Here is a 20,644-nt window from a genome sequence, read left to right as displayed (position 1 = left end):
CTGTGCAGTTTCCTTTCCCAGTCACTAGGGGGGAATGTCAGCCAGTGAATGAACACTCGGTGCCAACATCTGTTGCTTGGTCTAAGCGCTCGGGTTAATTCAGAAAGTAGTGTCTGGCAACTGGTCAGTTATCAGTGAGTAGCCTAATGTAAGCCTAAACGGCTATGCCCAGGTTGGTTTCTCAGTTGTCCATTTAGTTTTATTTGGTCCCCACTATTTTTTGGTCCAGTATAGCCTACAACTTAGGAGTTACATTTCTCTCCATGTCGCGGTCATCACAAACACTATAATATATCCCTTGTAATCTGGGGGGAAAATGTGTTAATGAAATGGTACCAGCTATATGTCCAAAACTAATTTGTGATTAGTGCCATTTAAGGAGAGCCTTGTGCGTTTTGCCAACTAGACCTAATATTAAGTTTTCATGTCAAACCTCCCACAGATGACCATTGGTGATTATTCTACAAGTTTCCAAGAAAAGACAGACCTGTGGCTACAGCGCTGATCAGCATCACCCAAAAGGAATGCCGAAAATGCGCAGTTTCCAAAGTGCATCCCCACGCACCGAAAAGTTTCATATTCTTTCATGGCATAGTTCCAAAGATTCGGTGGTGGCGTAAGAGCTTACGATAGTAAAACGAGAATCGGGGACAGCCCCCTATTAAGTAGCAGATTGAGGAGAAATTCTTCCCATTTGGAAAGAGGCTTCCTTTCTGGGACGTCCGAAACGGGAGCTCTTGAGTGATCCGTCAGATCGAGTCTCTCCTCCACTAGTGCGGAGCCTCCCATCAGACTCTGGGGCATCTCCGAAGAGCCGTGTCATCCTGAACAAGCCAACAAATACCGGGAGAAACGAGAACAAACTTCCTCTTGAAGGTTAGGGTTACTTTTCAGATTCATTGGAACGTTTGACATGACCGTTCATTTCACTCTAGAATAACTGAGTGGTAAGTAACCTATCCAGAGGGTGATTTTTTCCCCATTGCCTGCGCTCCGCAAGCTCTAGAAGGAATGCTGATATTGGAAAGGAGAATCTTGGCTGATATTGTGGTTGGTAGAATAGAGACAACAATTGGCCAACCTGAAATTGCACATTTAGTCCACATAAACGTACAGGAGGATTATTCGTTTTTTTTTTTTTTTTTTTAACTTTTACGCACCGGTGGAATACACCATTGAATAACTTATTGAAAGGAGTTTTCATCGCCCGGGGTAGCTCCTGGTGAGGTATGCTTCAAATACCAAGATGTGAGTTTTGGCAAGGCCGGTTATTTCAAATAACTTAAGAATGATGGACCGCTCAACTTGGTGAACCTGTTGCCGGGCGTTTTACGCGCCTTCCCATGGTGTGGAAATTCCGACGGAAAAAAAGAAAATTAGACCAGCTGTAGTCTTGAATGGAATTAATTGGGAACTACATGGGATATCTTTCATGTTAGAAGTATGAATGAATGTCCACCTGGCAGTTTCAACTGTACTTGGGTTGGCATTGGAAAATGGGTTAATTAGCCGTGTCTTTCCCTGATGCAGAGGATACATTTCAGAATATGATACTTAGTTCTACCTTGTGCAACCATGGTTTCTTTTCACGTTCAGATAGGAATGGGTTATAGTATCCTAGGTCTATCTTGATGACTGAAGACTGATGATGGTTTTTTTTTTTTTGTCCAATGGAATAATGAATGCATCTTTGGCCCGACTCTATCGGATAGATTACTGCAGGAGGCGCCCTTATACCGGTTATGGAATAGTGGAATAAGTCCTTTCGTTTGGTGCTGTCGCGCTGAGGACGAGAAGGCTGTGCAAGTTGATGTGGTAGTAATTGGGCCCTCTTTGCCTATGTGGTAGGTAGGCTGTGGCACAGCTGTATCGATGGTATCAATAACCGTTAGGTTATTGTTTGTAGTAGGCTACTTCAGTTCAATAGATATGATAGCATCCTGCCTAGCAGTATGAACAGAAATGTTGATTTGAGTCATGAGTCCAGCCTCGTCTGGTATCCTCGTGACCGGTCTGAAAGTTATTTTTTCCGTGCCATGTCTCGGTGTAAATATCCCGACTTTGTTTGTGCCTTTTCACAGGTTCATTCATGTGCTTCTGAGGCACTCGGTGAGAGGGTGAATAATAAACATGAAGACCAGGCTGTACCTGGCAGCAGTTGCTGTCTTCGCAGCAGTCATACTGTTCCCTATTGAGGCACAAGGTAATAACTACTGCTCATTTTTTGTTGATTTACAATTTTAACCCCCACCCCCACCCCCTTTCTGTTGTAGATACACAGTAACTTTTAAAATTACAACAATGGGACGATTTTCAGGATAGATGTCTGTAGGTATATCCATTTAAGTCAGGTGTAGGTTGTATATCATAAAGAGACTATATATCCAGGTAGGCCTACTGCCTTGAAACCTCAGATTGGTAGGCCTATCTTATTTATCCTACTAGGTGGTGTGATGACAAACTAAAGGGATCATTCAGATAAGCTTTATATTACTTATGTTCCATAGTTTTAAATATATCTGTTAGTCTGTTAGATGACAGAATAAAGGTTGGTTGACTTTATATACATTTTGAAATGGTCACCATTGCTGATGTTTTTACTGAGCCCCAGCATTTTAACAGCTTGTAAGGTCTTATTTGTTTGTGAAGTTATTGCATTAAAGCATTGATTATTTGTATAATGCGTTATGTACTATGTGCACTGAAAGAGAAATGCAACCATATGTAATTCCTTCATTGCACTTAATTGGAGTTGTATTCCTTTATTTGTTTTGTTTTTTTTCTCTATCCATGCTCTGTTAAATGTATGACCTCATGCTTTCCATTGTGTTTTAGGCTACTAGCAAATGTCATTATGTTTACTGTTTTGTTTTCTGTCGTTTGGTTTTCATGCAAAATATTATTTACTTTTTTGTTCACACTGATAGCCTGAAAAATGAGTTAAAGCGGACTAGACGGCCAATGCTCAAAACATTATGTATTTCTGCGGCCGAATGGAAAAAACAGAATGGAACATTTAACTGCTTTCATCTTGGGGCAAAGATTGCATTTCTGGGGGCCAGATTTCTCTCTCTCATCTCTCGCTTCTGTCATCATGGAACAAAACGACTAAATGTGCCTCTCACAAATCATATTCCGACTGTCGAGAGAGAGAGAGAGAGAGAGAGAGAGAGAGAGAGAGAGAGAGAGAGAGAGAGAGAGAGAGAGAGAGAAAGAAATAGAAGTAATGAGAGCACATTTTAGACTTCTGCGGCTCGTGCTTTTCTCAGTGCCGTTGTTGCAATAGCCTTACGCAGAGTTAATATGCAAGTGATCTAATGCCTCCATATGGTCAGCAAATCCTTAGCTGGGGTGTTTTTAATTAGGCCCGGACATCGCTGCCCCTCTAGGTCACTACACCAGACCAACATTAAAGGCCAGGCTAACGGTCTTGGCCTAAAAAAGAAGAAGGAAAGAAATAAACAAATAAGCAAATGAAGAAAGAGAAAGAAAAGAAGAAAACATATTCCCCTAGTCCTTACAACTCACGGTTGTAGGCTAACAGCCAGGCTAACAGTCTTGGCCTAAAAAAAAGAATTAAAGAAATAAACAAATAAGCAAATGAATAAAGAGAAAGAAAAGAAGAAAGCCTATTCCCCTTCCTTACAACTCACGGTCACTATGATTTATTGTTCTCATTGAAGCCACTGAGTCTTCTTTTCGGAGTTTAATAAAGTAGAAGAAGACTCTTAAGTGTAATTTCAACACTAGTGGTATGGTATTACATAGTTTCAATGTTGTAATATCATACCACCAGTCTTGTAATTACCTTTCTAAGAGTACCTGTACTTCTGCTTTATACACTTCTGGGACGCATTTCTCGAAATGTAGTTGCGAACTGCGTTAGCTACTTTGTTGTTTGCCATGCAATTTCCCATTGGCAAATACCCAAGTTGCTAACTGGCTAACTACTACTCTTTTGAGAAATGCACCCATTATCCTCTTTCTGACCGGTGGCTAGCAGAGCACCAGCGGAGGCAGCAGAGAGCAGGGAGAGTGAATGGGCCCTTGGGACACTTATACTTATACATTATAATGGAGTTTTTAAAAAGTGTATCTTCCTCCTTAACTATGGAGTTCTTTTTAGTTGAATAGTACATATTCTGGTAGAAATGGTCAAAATACGGTAGTCTAAAAGTTGTATTGCACATTTCTATTATGTTCCGTGGAACCAGTCACCTTTTCAGCGGTCACCCCTTTACCTGCCGTACTAGAATGACAGCAGGATTAAAACAGTCAGAGGCTCCAGCCCCCAACCACTAAAATGCGAGACAAGTGTATGAACAGTCCATTAGTGTGTATGTGTGTGTGTGAGGCGTGGAATCTTTTGTGTGTGCATGTGCAGGCTGTGTGTGTGTGTGTGTGTGTGTGTGTGTGTGTGTGTGTGTGTGTGTGTGTGTGTGTGTGCAGACTGACTGTGTGTGTGTGTGTGTGTGTGTGTGTGTGTGTGTGTGTGTGTGTGTGTGTGTGTGTGTGTGTGTGTGGCGTGGAAACTGTGCGCGTGTGCAGACTATGTGTGTGTGTGTGTGTGTGTGTGTGTACCATGGTTTTTCCCAATGGGAATGTTTGGGGGATAGTTGGAATGGGCCCCCATATGGAAAAAAGGAAACAACAGTGATGCCCATGGCGGTTGAATTGATCTGCCAGGTTGGTGGCTCTCATTTTTGATGTCCCGTTTAATTGGCCAAGCCTTTGCTCTGGCCAATTTTTCCATTTTATTTTACCTTTTCAAACTGTCATGTTCTTTCACATTCGCTTTGGCGTAACTGAGCCATGGCTTCATCATCATATTTTAGAATGATATTCTTGATAGTTCATGTGTAGTAGCCTACAGAACAGTGCAGTGCTTGATAGTTCATGTGTAGTAGCCTACAGAACAGTGCAGTGCTTGAGTAAAGAATTGCTTGACTATTAGCATTTATTAGCAGATCTGTTTTATAGGTGCATTAATCAGGATAATGTGTTTACTTTCAGCTTGACTCATAGGCCTACTTGCATGTTTTCATATCTTATTCTCTATAAAAGGGAATGCAGTTTTTCCATCTAAAAGTAAACTGTTAAGTTAAAAGCAATGTCTTTTGTATAGCTTTTGTCAGCTAAGGCGCATTAGAATTTCAGTTCGTTTAAAATTATGTATATTATGATCTTTATTATTATTCATAGACGTCATGCAGAGGCTAGATTTAGCTAGGGCAGATGATTCAGGATGACCAGAAGAATATCATTTTAAAATATATTTACCAAAGTTTCTCTCTACATGTGGTCTGTCTTGTACATGGAAATTTCAATTCCATAAGTTGTTCCCACACAACTTTTCATGTACATGTGCATGATATTACGACAGTATGTTCAAAGTGAACAAAACAGGTGTCAAACCATGACACCATGTTAACTTGCCCCCCCCACCACCACTTTATTTATTTATTTATTTATTTTTAAATGTACGTTCCTCTCGTGATGTACCCCTTGTACAGTTTCTCTCTCTGTGTGTCTGGACCTCCTCAGCTTCACTCGTCATGTGTGAACACATTACGCGCAGTAATGAAAAGAATGTCCATCAAGGTCACCCGTGACTTTGTGTATTCTTTTAAAAGGTTTGCAATGGATGCCAGCAACTGCAGCACCAGCTGCAGTTAAGACTAGGGGTTGTTATGAGGGCGACGTAAGTGGCTGTCATATTGCCATGGAGACGCCTTCCTTTCACTTCTTCTCAGCCTAGCCTGACTCCATTGTAGAATCGGTACCATGTGTGTTGAGAAGGGGGGAAAAAACCCTACAAAACATTGTCATTGTCAAATGGCTCGACGTCAGGATCCCAGCTGGGCCGGCCTTTGATCTTTTCACAGCATGCAAGTGTTCAGTTAGTCCATCACATGTGTTTTTTTGTGCCACTGTGAAGATGTTCTATGGAACACCTCCCCTCTGTAACTGATAGCCTTGTCTTCACTTGTGTGTGAGTGTGTATGTGTGTGTGTGCGCGTGTATGTGTGTGTGCTTGAGTTGTTCATTCTGGGTCCATGGACCCAACAGCTCAAACGGATGTCATTTTGAAACAAAATGGCCGCCTGTGTCATAGCATCTGTCATCACTCATATTGCCTTTGTCCATTTGTGCTGTCACAACGTAAACCCCCCCAACAATGAACGAGATAACTTCACCCCTGAAGTGTTGATCGTTGGGAACTCACTGTTATGTGTACTCACCTGTGTTGTGGATTTTTTTTTCTTTTCTCCTTTGCTTTTGTTAATACACTCTCTAGACCACCAACAGTGATAATTAACATCTGTCATGTGCTCTCTCTCTCTGCAGTTGTACCGCCCTCAAATTTGAGGTTTAAGATTCTAAATGAAAACACAGTAGAAATGTCATGGAAACCGTCACCTACACGGGTACGAGGCTACAGACTTCAAATAGTTGCAGAATCAGGTAAGTCAGCCCAAGCCCAAGCTTCTCGACATACTCTACACACACATTCAATTTCCTGTCAAGTCAAATTCTAGAAAATCAACCACTCAAGACAAGCCATTTTGTTTTTCAGTGTCCCTAGTTAAATGTAAGCCAGCATGCTTTTATGTGTAGAAGTCTTCACACTGGGGCTGCTGCAGTTGACATGCCATGTTGTCTCATTTTGTTTTATGTGAATTTGCTAGATGAACCGGACAGAGAGATGACCCTCCCGTCAGCGTCCACAAGGACCTCCATCACAGACCTGACCCCAGACATGAACTACATGGTAACCATCTTTGCATTCTCCGGCTCTGAGGAGAGTTTACCCATCTCTGGCCAGATCACAAGTGAGTCATATGCTAGAATGCTTTTTTCCCCACATCAGCAGAAGTTAGAAAAAAAATCAATCAATCAATCGGTCAATCAATCAATCAATCAATCAATCAATCAATCAATCAATCGGTCAATCAATCAATCAATCAACCAGTCAGTCAGTCAGTCAGTCAGTCAGTCAGTCAGTCAGTCAGTCAGTCAGTCAGTCTATCAGTCTGTCAATCGTTAAACAACCTGTCATTCAATTAACCCATTGATGCTGGAGGTTGTGTATACTGTACATATACCTAGGCATATACCTAGGCATATGGAGCTGCATAGACGCAGCATTCAGGCTCATGAGATTTGACATTTTTTTATTGAGAATATGAGTATGTTAGAGCTGAATGAAAACATTATATTGCAAGATAAGGGTCTTAGCTTTTACATGCAACTTATTTCATGTTTTTTATGTGCTTCAGAGACTGAAATATTTAGGTTTTTACAGGCTGAGGGCACCTTTTCCCAAAAAGGGGCTGTACCTAACAGCCGTTATATTGCAGGTGCTTGAGGCTAAAATGGGTTAATCTGTAATTCTTCTTATGTACTTACATTAACACAGGTCGACATGATGAATTGCATACAGGAAAACCAATTTCCTGTAATATTTACTACTATGTTCTTGATTTCCATTCTCCTTTAGTCCAATCCAGTGGCACCGGTGGAAGCACTGGAAAAAAGCCCCAGGTTACAGAGTCCATCAGTGAGTATCTTCATTACATCATTATTGCTCTCCATTTAGCATGATGGCATTTTTATGGGAATCTTTATGCACAGCATATGCAACGTTAGATTAAAACGAGTTGATAAATATAATTGAAGATGGCAACTGATGGTAAGCTTTCGCCACAGGCCTTCATATATAGTAATTTTTAGTAATACCCCAGTCTGTAGTCTGGATGAGTATGCAAGTCTGTCCTTGCTCAACCACAAGTCTGAGCCACACTCGACTTACCCCCAGCTCCAATCACTCATCTTTGCCTGTGGGGATGTTTCCATCCGCTGGAGGACTGTATATCTGACTAGGAGTTTCCACAGTCTGTAAACCCTAACCTTAATCACCAGTTTTTTTTCTATTGTTGGACTTGGGGGTTGGTTATAACTCCTGACAACAGCGTCAGGAGCCCTCCTCCATGTTGATTAGACAGACCGGTGTAGTCAGTCATTCCTGCCGTTCACGGTAAAAAGCTGTAAATTTGAGGACATTTTCCCCCGAGCAGTTACGGGTGCGGGGCTGAGTTAACAGCTGTACTGGGGGACCCCTGGGCCCGGCTGAAATCAACTCTTCGAGCCCTTAAACAGCCAGGGAAGTGGAAAGCATTACAGATCACACTTTACAAGTGTGCTGTGGCCTCCAGACCTTCTCCTCCTCCTCCTCCTCCTCCTCCTTTTTCTCCTTCTTCTTCTCTCTCCTGCGCTTTTGCCCCCTTTCCCCTTTCCCCTCCACCTCCCCCCCACCCCCACCCCCAGATGAGACTGAATGTTTGGGCAACACTACACTCATTTTCCCTTCCGACGAACGCATGCATGGAGAAGGGAGGCGAAGGAAAGATGGAAAATCATTTCAATGAGCAGAAAATCTGTCTCCTCATATGGACTTTCACACTAACAGGCCTAGGCTTTCTGTGGAAATATCCTTCAACACATCCCTCTATTCAAGACACACACACACACACACACACACACAGACACACACAGACACACACACACACACGCACGCGCACACAGGCACATACACGCACACAACCCACGCACACACTCATGGAAAATACATTAATCAAATTACCAACAATAAAACGCAAATGCCAAGTTGCAATTTTCACTACCATCCTCAGAGCCAGTGAATCAGCCAATCAGAAAGCTCTTAGAGCTGTCTCGTGAGACACTACAGAGTCAGAGACAGACACCCCTCATCATAATGTCCCCTGTTGGCAAGTCTCACAGAAATGAGCTAAACGGGAGTTAGAGTGAGCGTCGAGATGATTGGGGTGTAAAAGAATGTGGCAAAGAAGTGGCGGAGACTTGCAGTGATGTTAGCATACCGCTAGGACTGCTGTCTGCCGTTGTTGGCATTTTCCGTCTACCCAAAATGACACCTGTGTTCCAAGTGTCTGGACGGCACCTATTTCGCATGGTTCATTGTAGGAGCAGGAGCTAAGCAGAGTTGCGTATGCTACAAAGCAAGCTAAATGATTGACCTTGCTCAAGTAGCAGCAGCTCATGGAGAGAGGTTAAAAGTAAAAGGGGGAGCATTATTTTTATGGATTTATTTTTTACCTTTAAAAAAAATGGGAATGCAAGCTGGAATATTTCATGCTTCTCCCTGCATCATACATCACTTTCCCCGGACCGCTTGCACATCCACGTTAAGTTGCAGACGGGGGACTTGTAAATACACTGGAGCTGGACACGTTTCCCATTCTTAAAAATTGGGCATGTACCGGTTCGGTGGCTTTCCATTGGATGCTGGATTTTTTTTCCTGGACTCTGATTCCAAACTCTTGAATCAGTTAGACTTTATTATAGGGTCCCTGTTAAATTAATGAAGTACAGTTTAAAATAGTAAGTAACTTGCACTGCAGGTATATAGTGATATTAGGTATGAATAGTGCAAGTACATACTATTACGTGCCAATACATATACATATCTGTACATAACCCATATATACATAATACACATATAAGAACTTGTGAAGCAAATTGTTACCTTTGAACTTCCTCTTTCCTACCCAGAATGCACTGCTGGCGCAATCGCCGACTTGGTCTTCTTGGTTGACGGCTCGTGGAGTGTCGGACGTGAGAACTTCAAGTACATTCGCAGCTTCATCTCCGCCATGGCCGGTGCCTTTAACATTGGGGAGGACAAGACCAGGATCGGCGTGGTTCAGTACAGCACGGACACCAGGCTCGAGTTCAACCTGAACCAGTACTCCAGACGGGGCGAAGTGCTGAGGGCTATCAACAACCTGCCCTACAAGGGAGGCAACACCATGACAGGTATCACGTTCTACAGCAGTGATTCTCAAACTTTTTCAGATCGAGGACCACTTTGTCCCCTCCAAAAATGATCAGGGACCACCTGTCAACTGAATTGGCAGTTGATGGATGCTAATTTGACACTGCTAATTTTTTATGCAGATCACTTACTTTTTATTCACATTATAAGCCTGTCTTATTGTGTTGAAAACATGAAAATGTTACAAGTATAGCCTACTGTTAGCTTATCTTGGAAAAGTAGAAATCCCCTCGCGGACCACCTGAGCTCTGTCGCGGACCACTAGTGGTCCCCGGACCACACTTTGAGAATCACTGTTCTACAGAAGAGTAAAAGTATGCACATCCCACACCCCTTGCTGAAGCCAAGTGCAGGGCAAATGTGTATCTGACAATAGAGAGAGTAGAGGTCCGTACACTGTAGCTCCGCTTTGAAGGTTCATTCAAGTCATACAACGTTTCGACCCAGCAGGGTCTTCATCAGGCATGTCTTCAGTGTGCAGACTTCTACTCTTTCTATAGGTGAAAGTGAAAGAAAGCCCATTGGGAAACTCCAACTCCCATTGTCATTGTGACACAGCACTCCACAGCACACAAGTGAACACTGCACACTGCACACAACGAAATTGCATTTATGCCTCACCTGTGCAAGGGGGCAGCCCTCAGTGGCGCCGCATGGGGAGCAGTGCGGTGGGACGGTACCATGCTCAGGGTACCTCAGTCATGGAGGAGGATGGGGGAGAGCACTGGTTGATTACTCCCCCCACCAACCTGGCGGGTCGGGAGTCGAACCGGCAACCTCTGGGATGCAAGTCTGACGCCCTAACCGCTCACCCATGACTGCCCTATGACTATAGCAAGTAACCATGGTTAATCCCATTTTAAGAGAGTAAAGGTCCTGCCATGTATTAGTTCTATTAGTGTAGGTAACCCAGGTTAGCGCGCTCATCATATAATCTGCCCAGTTGAAGAGTTTGTGCTACTTACAGTAGAATCAGATGATTCTTGTGAATGGGTGGAGCAAATAATGTGATATCGCCATATTCGCTCTTAAACTGGATCATCCAAAAGCCCTAAGAGACTCCTCCTCTCATTTACTCACAGCTAGTTTGACATTTCGACTAGCACAGCCCCCACAAGACATAGACTACTGTCTTGCTATGGTCAAATATGATGTTAAACGAGTGAGTGGGTATATGTGTCTGTCTTGCACACCACACAATACACGTTTTTGTCCTAGCGTGGAAGCAGACGGTGTGTTTCTCACTCACTTCCCCCTTGTGCTGACTCAGACCCATATTGTCTTTGCGGTTTTCTGCCTTTGGGCTGCTGATCGGGAGACCCCGCCAAGCTCCGATCGGGCCGCGCCAAAATCTACTTACAAGGGCAAAGCCTGACCCTCCCGCTCCCTCATATAACCACGAAACTCGAGATCTCCACCTTTTTGAGCGAATACTTTCCGCACGGTTTATGAGTGGAAAACAAATGCCCCCGTTTCTTTTTCCCACATGTTTATATCACCAACGTGACTCTTGATGGACAATGCATTTCTGCAAAGAACAAACTATACCAAAAAATAAAATAAACTCTGCCTTAAAAATTGTCTTGCTAATATGGGGGTCTGCTCTGGAAATGTTCTGTGTGTGTAGGCGAAGCCATGGACTTTCTGCTGAAAAACAGTTTCACCGAGGCGTCTGGATCAAGGAAAGGGTTCCCCAAAGTGGCCATGATTATCACAGATGGGAAGTCACAAGACCCCGTGGAAGCCTATGCCAGAAAACTCAGGAACAGTGGAGTTGAGATTTTTGTACTGGGTAAGTCTCTCTCTCTCTCTCTCTCTCTCTCTCTCTCTCTCTCTCTCTCTCTCCATCCATCCATCCATCCATCCATCTATCTATCTATCTATCTATCTATCTATCTATCTATCTATCTATCTATCTATCTATCTATCTCTATCTCTCTCTCTCTCTCTCTCTCTCTCTCTCTCTCTCTCTCTCTCTCTCTGTGTGTGCGTGCGTGCGTGCGTGCGTGCATGTGTGTTCCTTTGTGAAAGTATTTGTGTGTTTGTCAGAGTGCATATCTGTATGTGTGGTTGAAAGGGAGAGTGAGCATAGGAGAGAGAGGAGCGCATGTGTGAGTGTTCTACTTCCAGCTTTTCATTTTTCCCCTTTTCCTTCTTCTTTTTGTTACAGTTTTTCTCGATTGGTTTGGCTAATTTCTTGAAACTGAGATGACATTCCTATAACCATTGGGTCATTTGGCCAAACATTCTTACACTTCTGCACAACAGTTCAGATAACTAGCAAAATGTCATATACCTCCCAAAACAGCTCATTCTTGCATCAGCACATAACCTTCTCCCACATGAATAGTCTGTACCAACAAAATGGCATAGATCCTTCTCAATTGCTTTGGCTCATTTGCATTCATTTAGTCCTTCTGTCAAAAGTAAACTGGATGGTTCAGCATAACTACATGGATCCTCATCACTTGCTCATATCATTCCAAAAACAGTTAACCCGTGTGTCAAAACTAAATTCCTTCCCCACATATATCATCAGTACCCCCAAAATACATTGTCCCATTGCCATTGTGTAAGCACTGCAAGTCAAAATGGTTAGATGTTTTCTCTACGTTCAGCTAACAGATTTTGACTATGTATAAAAATGAAAAAGTGAGTGAAACCATTGAAGTTTGACAACACAGACAATTTACCAAGGACATTTATCAGTAACTTTCTTTACTGTAAATTCACATATAGAAAGTAATGCCCATATATTACAGGTTTCTCATTGGTTTGGGTCATTTCTCAAAACAGAGATAACATTCTCAAAATAACATGGACAAATCCCAAAGTAACTAGCAATTGTTCAAAACAGAATGTCGTTTGAAAAAATGTCAAGAAATTAGCCAAATAACAGAGGAAACTGTAGTATACACGATTGTAAATTTATTTTCTACAAACTAGTAAAATTATAATATCATCTGGCCTGTTGAACACTGTCATGAATTAACTGTTTAATGAAATTCTTAAAATATTATGTCATTGTCTGTTTTGACAATTGTGTAGACCACTTTGCATATGATGACTTACACAATGAAATCATGCTGACATGTTTTGGAGAGGGCAACCATTACACTGAGAATTGTCTAGTTCGTATAGATAAGCAAGATCACTTTATTTGGAAAATGTGCTAAATGTATGCTCAATGTGTCAACTGTAGGGTACTTGTACATAGCCATCTGCAGAGATGTACTGAACATTTGAGACATGTACAAAGCATTTGATATTTGATGAAAGCAATGAAAAATGCCATTCTTTTTTGGGAAAATGAAAGTTGGTTTGGGGATTTGTCCGTGTTGTTTTGAGAATGTCATCTCAGTTTCAAGAAATTAGCCAAACCAAACGAGAAAAACTGTAAAGAAAAAAGGGGGATGCATCTGTGTCTTTTCATCCTTTGTCCAGCAATCTGCTGTGTGGTCTAAGTGTGCCTCATCCCTTGCTTTTTTATAGCGGGATTGAAAACAAATGACAAAAACCCAGCAGTCCAAAGTGTTAAATGCATTTTACAGACTCTGTTGGCCATAGATGCTGTCATACTTTCCAGCTCCGAATGCAAAAATACGCTCTCCTGGAAATGTTTTCCAATGGCCGATGCGATCCACAGTTCTCCGCTGCAAAATTACAAAGTGCCACGGCGTGAATGCAGCTGGCTGTCCTTAAAAGAGAAAACGTTGAAATGATAAACTTCTTCCTTGTTTTGTATGCTTATGGAAGGTGGCCAACTCTTGACATTCCCCAACAGCGCAAAGACCTTGGAAAGAGAGTATGCACGCACATTAATTGTGCTCATTCTCACATGCCTGCATTGGGTTTACAAGGACTATTTGGGGTTTATTGGTGTTGACTTTCGACTATAAATGAACAAGCTTCCTGTATTTGGCAGACAATGACAGTTAATATGGGCCCTATGGAATATTTTGTAATTTTTCGAATGACCAAATATGCTTTGTTTTGCTGAGTGGTGTTGCTCATTGTTCTCTTGGTTTTCTTTGTCCAAGGTATCAAGGAGGCAGATGAAGCTGAGATGAGACAAATGGCCTCCTCTCCTCACAACACACACGTGTACAACGTGCCCGACTTCAATGTCATCAAGAGTGTCCAGCAGCAGCTCATTACTGAAGTGTGTACCGCCGTGGACGAACAACTCAACTCCCTCGCCAGTGGTGAAGAAGGTGAGCTTGGCTGGCTGTCTGTCCGTCAGTCTGTCTGTTAAGTTTGTCTGATGGTCTCAGTCTACCTGTTGGTCTGTCTATCGGTTTGCTTGTGAGGGCAACTTGACTTCTGGACAAGATCTTTTCATCTGCAAGATGAAGATGAAGACCAATTGTCTTACTACATGGCACATGTTTCTGAATGATAATGCCTTCCTATTAGCACACACCCCATATGTATCTAATGTCTATGTACCACCAAGCACATATTTCTGCTGCTGTGTTGTAGATACAAGATACAAGAGATTTTATTGTCATGTGCACATGAATTCTAGAATTCATGTCAATGAAAAGCTTCCCTGCTCAGAGATGTACAGTAGACCAACGTCAACCTCTTTTTTTACACAGCTGTTGAGCCTGCCTCCAACCTGCAAGTCACCGAGGTCACCTCCAAGTCCATGAGGCTGCAGTGGGACGCTTCTCCCGGTGACGTGACGGGCTACAAGCTCCAGCTCGTCCCCATGATGGCAGGAGCCAAGAGGCAGGAGCTCTACGTGGGTCCCAAGCAGTCATTCGTGAACGTGCGTGACCTCACGCCGGAGACGGAGTACGAGATCAGCCTGTTTGCACTCAACGGCCTGACCCCCAGCGAAGCAGTCTTGGCCATGGAGAAGACGGAACCGATCAAAGTGTCCATGGGTGAGAGGAACGCAGTGCCCTGTGTAGTCATTTCAGTTTGATCTTATCCTTCCTCTCACATATTATACCAAGAGCATCCCTGTTGTTGTTTTCAAGAAGCTTGTAGTTAATTTTTGCTTGATGATGTCTTGATGATCTATAGTTTTTTTTTGTTCTCCATAGAATTTCTGTTGGCACTGATGTCGCATATTCTTACACAAGTATATATTTTCCTTTTGATGTTTACTATATCCAGACACTAATCTCCTTTTTCCTTTTTCTTCCAAGAGTGCTCCCTTGGGGTGGATGTCCAGGCAGATGTTGTGCTGCTGGTGGACGGCTCATACAGTATTGGGTTAGCCAACTTTGCTAAAGTGCGATCCTTCTTGGAAGTTCTGGTCAACACCTTCGACATTGGACCCAACAAGGTTCAGATCAGTTTGGTCCAGTACAGCCGAGACCCACACACGGAATTTTACCTGAACACGCACACCGACCTGCCGGCTGTGCTCAAGGCAGTGCAGACCTTCCCATACCGCGGTGGGTCGACCAACACAGGCCGTGCCATGACTTACGTCAGAGAGAAGATCTTCATTCAAAATCGCGGCGCAAGGACCAACGTTCCTCGGGTCATGATTTTGATCACAGACGGAAAGTCCTCGGATGCTTTCAAAGATCCGGCCAATAAGCTCAGAAACAGCGACGTGGAGATCTTTGCTGTCGGTGTGAAGGACGCAGTTCGCTCAGAGTTGGAAGCTATTGCCAGTCCCCCCACGGAAACGCATGTTTACACTGTGGATGACTTTGATGCTTTCCAGAGGATTTCTAACGAGTTAACCCAATCCATTTGCCTGCGAATTGAGCAAGAGCTTCTCAACATCAAGAGGAGAAGTGAGTATTCTGGTTTTTATTTGTACTTTTTAGCCACACATTGTGCATTTAGAAAATCTACAGTAATGTTACATTACAATCATTCCATTGGATAAAAAGAAAAGTGTCATGCTCCCTAGGTTGAAGTGAACAGCCGATCATGCCTTAAAAGACTAACATGGCATTATTGTTGAACCACTAGCTCTGTCTGTCAAGATGCTTGACAAATTGTGTCTGCAATCAGAGCTTTCACTGCATACCTATTTCGCGACAGGTTCGACATATGGTGGAAATGAATATCTCTGATAGCAGTTATATAATCTCTATAGTCTCCAGAGAAGATTGCAGGTTCAGGGAAAAGCACTTGATCAGCTAACCCTAAAGCAGCCGTCAAATGCAATGTATCCAGTCCCCATCATTAATTGCGGAAACATCAGCTTCAATTACCGGCGTGCTCTAGGTATAATGAATTTGGGCTCTAATGGCTTTAAATTAAAATACTTTTTTTACGTTGTTGTTGTTTTTGCAGGGAAATCAAAAATTCATTGACCACATGCTTGCAATTAGATAATGTCACAGAGTCCATTTGCAAAATGCACTTCATGTGCGTGCAGTTGCAGCTGTGTGTGTGTGTGTGTGTGTGTGTGTGTGTGTGTGTGTGTGTGTGTGTGTGTGTGTGTGTGTGTGTGTGTGTGTGTGTGTGTGTGTGTGTGTGTGTGTGTGTGTGTGTGTGTGTGTGTGTGTGCCGCAATGTGTTGCACATATGTCCGAGCCCTGCTCTAGAGGAGCATGGGGAAGGTTGCATGTGGAGTGTCTTCAAAGCCAAAAATTACTCACTCTACATTATGGGCCTGAGAGGTATTCAGCGCTGCCAGCGTTGTGAAACTAACAGGAGCTTTTATTACGTCTTATATAATTCTTATATAATAATGTTTTCAGAGGATCTATCTATCTATCTATCTATCTATCTATCTATCTATCTATCTATCTATCTATCTATCTATCTATCTATCTATCTATCTATCTATCTATCTATCTATCTATCTATCTATCTATCTATCTATCTATCTACAGTGAGTCCAATATGTATTTGATCCCTTGCTGATTTTGTTGGTTTGCCTACTAACAAAGACATGATCAGTCAATAAATGTTATGATAATATGTATTCTAATATGGAGAGACATAATATCAAAAAGAAAATCCAGAAATTAACTGAAGAGAATATATATTAATTTATTTCCATTTCATCGAGCAAAATAAGTATTTGATCCCCTGCCAAATGATTACAGTTCCGGGCCCACAGACCAGATGGGCACTTCCGATCAACTTGTCATCTGAATTAAAGACACCTGTGCATACTAACATGCATAAAAGACACATTGAATCAGCAGAATCAGTCCATAGTATGAGTGAATCGGTCACACTCCAACCTCACCAGCATGGGAAAGACCAAAGACTGGTCAAATGATATCAGGGACACGATTTTAGACCTGAACAAAGATTAAATGGGCTGCAAAGTCACAAGAAAGAGACTGGGTATTAATGACCCAGCTGTTGATGCATTTCTTCCAAAATGTGAGGAATACAAAATGACTATCCATCAGCCTGTCTGGGGTTCTATACGAGATTTGACCTTTTGTAGGGATTTGATAATCATGAGAACAGAAAGAAAGCACCCTAGAGCTGTACGAGATGACCTAGGCAATGATATCAAAGCTACTGGGACCAAAATCACTGAGAAAACTACTGGTAGCACTTAATGCCACAGAGTTTTAAAATCCTGTAGTGCACACATGGTACCTCTACTTCAGAAGGAACCTGTGCAGTCCCACTTGAGGTTTGCCAACGGACATCAGACTGGTTTAGGATATGATAAGGAGGTGCTGTAGTCAGATGAAACCAAAATCAAGCTGTTTGGCATTATCACAATTCAATGTGTTTTGAGAAAGAGTGCTGCTGTCTATGATCCCAAGAACACCCTCCTGTAACGCCGCATTATGTAATAACGGTGCAATATGTAATAATGTAACAAATTATTACATAATGTGGTGACAATCGCCGCATTGTGTAATAATTTACGCATTTCGTAATACATTTCTTGAACGCATTTCGTAATAACTTTTTTCTCATCTTGTAATAAATTATTACAAAATGCGAAATTTATTACGGAATGCGGCCGCAACTTTTTTTTTTGATGGAAATGTAATAACATGGTGCATTATGTAATAATCTATATGGATATGTTTTTTCTGCACTTGGATTCAGCAGGCGCAGCACACATACATAGTCTCAGTGACATGGTATAGTCACTGCCCTCTCTCTCTCTCTCATTCTTCTCAGTTCTCAAACTGCTCGAGAGTCGCGAATGATGCGGTTAAAACCGTTAAGAAATAATTTCACAACTTGTTGCGTGCAACGAGTCCAACGAATGTCTCGCACTTTCTGCTACATTACACCAATTTACAGCGACATTAAATAGGCCAGGTCTAAACACTTCACGAGGAGGTGAAAACTTGTCTTGCACTTGCGTGGGTCTGTGGCGAGAGAGAGAGAGAGAGAGAGAGAGAGAGAGAGAGAGAGAGAGAGAGAGAGAGAGAGAGAGAGAGAGAGAGTGTGTGTGTGTGTGTGTGTGTGTGTGTGTGTGTGTGTGTGTGTGTGTGTGTGTGTGTGTGTGTGTGTGTGTGTGTGTGTGTACGCACGGAGACAAACCTGGCCCATATTGATCTTAAGCCCCATCTTGGCTCTTTGGAAATATTCTTAACATTACAAAGGCTATTTTAATATTTTCCCCCAAACAACATGAATCAAATCCCAGGAAAAGACCAACCATTATAAGTGACTCGTGGGGAGCTGTCCATGCTGGTGGTGCTTAATTTTTCCCGATATTTGCCCGTGGAGTAGTGAGTCTTTCATGTCTGCCTACATGCGCGCCAGGGTCTGACCATGGTGCTTTTTGCCCGTGGAGTGAGGAGACTGTCTTCTTGCAAAGCAAGAAGTCATAGCACCCGAGAAAAATGCCACTCTTTGTCATATTTTCAATTTCAGTCCACTGTTCAGTAGGCCTATTAGGCTGCAATCAAATTCAATAGCCTATGCTCATCCACATGCACGCGAAAAACAATAACCCAAGCGGCGGGACTAATTCGATTATATTCCTTCCAAAAATGTCCGAACGTCACAAAAATCAGTTATTTGCATTGTCCGTAATTATACCAAACAAAAAGGTATCAATAAAAGAAATCAAGTCTTCAGTTTCGATAATCCACGTTACAAATCCTCAACAACAGCAAGCCATTCCTTCTCTGCTATGAAGCAGGCAACGGAACAAGTGCAGACAGTATATGACCACGTTGATGCTGCACGGCTTGAAAGGATTCTGTCTAAATTAAATATCTTGAATAGCCTATATAGACCTAGGCCTAACTAGATTTGTTGCAATACAGATTCATTTTCTATAGCCAGAAGTGTTCCGTTGGACTGACGAAACCGAACACGATCAAGTTTGCAACTTCTTTCCCTCATGCGCTGTCCGTCAGCACCACCTGTCATCAGACGTCCGATTAGCTTTCATTACGTGCTGAGGGAAAAACTCTCGCCATTAGGCCCATGTGCTGTTGCACTGTTGTGAGGGATATCACCAAATAATTTAGATAAAAGTCAGAACATTATTTTGGCAATCTGTTCAGTCTGTTCATTTAAGTTTTTGGGTGCTCTTGGATATCGGGGATCAGTTCATGTAGAGAGAAGAGTTCATCCAGGCACTCCAAAATAAGGTGTCCAAACGGGAAGTTACATTAAAAAGCCTTTAATGGTACTGGGCTGGGGTTACATTAAAAAGCCGACATGTTTCGACCTCACCAGGTCTTCATCAGGGCTACGTTCACCATTGAAAAGAAAGGCCTCCCTTAAATAGTGACATCACCACATGTGACCCATTACGCACTAAACACATTTGCGCACACCAGAGAAAACAAAGATTAAAAAATAGCCTGGGGTAATAAGTGATGCCACAGAAAAAAATGACCAGAAGTACAAATAAGCATCACAAAAAACAAGTAAAATCAATATCCTCATTTAGACCAGGATAGCGCATGGCATCCAGTTGGTGTATCCAAAAAGTCTGCCTCTGATTAAGTCTTTTTAGCCTGTCCCCACCCCTCGGAAGAGGTTTGATATGCTCGACGCCCTGTATGCGCAGCAGAGAATCATTTTTACCATGGTATATTCATTGAAATGTTTCGCCATGGGATAGTCAAAATTGCCCACTCTGATAGCATACAGGTATTTATGTTCTGCTAGCCTATCTCGCATGCGCCTTTTTGTGCGTCCGATATAAAACAACCCTTCAGCGCAAGGACAAGTTAGGCGGTATATGACAAATGTAGAATAGCAATTAATGAAATCTCTCTGTCCGTATTCTCTCGTGGTTTTAGTATCCACAAAAGATTTGGCTTGTGTAACATTTGGGCAGTGAGGGCAGTTCATACATCTATAGGTGCCAATAGGTTTACGCAGCCAGGTTTCTCTCTTTTTCACCTGTAGGTGAGAGCGCATTAATTTATCTCCTAGGCTGGGTGCACTCTTTAAAGACACCATGGGTGGTTCTGGGAACACCTCACGTAGTTGCGCATCACTTTCAATAATGGACCAATTGTTCTTAATAATTTGCCTGATCCGCGTCGCTTGTGTACTATATGTCGTAACAAAAAAAGGACGAGACTGCTGGTGGCGATGATGTTTCTTTTTGGTCAATAACGTGTTGCGTTGAAGGGAGCGCGCTTCACTGTATGCGTTTTGGATGGCTTTAGGGTGATAGGCTCTATCACTGAATCTTTTCTCCATCAGCTCGGCCTGCTCGTGAAAATCATTTTCGAAATCACAGATACGCCTAATCTCTGGAATTGGCCGTGTGGAATATTTCTAATGAGATGCGGGGGATGGAATGAATCCGCTCTCAGAATGGTGTTCCGAGAGGTCGCCTTTCTGAATAAGGTGGTGTGCAGCTGTCCCTCCGCGTCTTTATATATC

General features: G+C 42.5%; 1 protein-coding gene across 6 annotated transcripts in view; it reads left to right on the top strand.

Moving 5' to 3' along the window:
- Positions 1 to 674: 674 nt before the first annotated feature.
- col12a1b (collagen, type XII, alpha 1b) overlaps positions 675 to 20,644 on the top strand; it is a 113,104-nt gene continuing 93,134 nt past the window's right edge. For all 6 annotated transcript variants that reach the window (XM_063223176.1, XM_063223172.1, XM_063223175.1 and 3 more), the window contains exons 1-10: positions 675 to 876; positions 2,082 to 2,203; positions 6,349 to 6,465; positions 6,690 to 6,833; positions 7,502 to 7,561; positions 9,592 to 9,855; positions 11,502 to 11,666; positions 13,915 to 14,088; positions 14,476 to 14,766; positions 15,034 to 15,636. In XM_063223176.1, the coding sequence (XP_063079246.1) occupies positions 2,131 to 2,203; positions 6,349 to 6,465; positions 6,690 to 6,833; positions 7,502 to 7,561; positions 9,592 to 9,855; positions 11,502 to 11,666; positions 13,915 to 14,088; positions 14,476 to 14,766; positions 15,034 to 15,636 (1,891 nt within the window). In that variant the 5' untranslated portion in view covers positions 675 to 876; positions 2,082 to 2,130. The remainder of the gene's footprint in view (positions 877 to 2,081; positions 2,204 to 6,348; positions 6,466 to 6,689; positions 6,834 to 7,501; positions 7,562 to 9,591; positions 9,856 to 11,501; positions 11,667 to 13,914; positions 14,089 to 14,475; positions 14,767 to 15,033; positions 15,637 to 20,644) is intronic.

This window comes from Engraulis encrasicolus, chromosome 18 (assembly GCF_034702125.1).
Source record: "Engraulis encrasicolus isolate BLACKSEA-1 chromosome 18, IST_EnEncr_1.0, whole genome shotgun sequence".
In the NCBI taxonomy this organism is placed as follows: Eukaryota; Metazoa; Chordata; class Actinopteri; order Clupeiformes; family Engraulidae; genus Engraulis; species Engraulis encrasicolus.
Note: the sequence above shows the minus strand (reverse complement) of the source record. Positions and strands in the feature narration are given on the sequence as shown.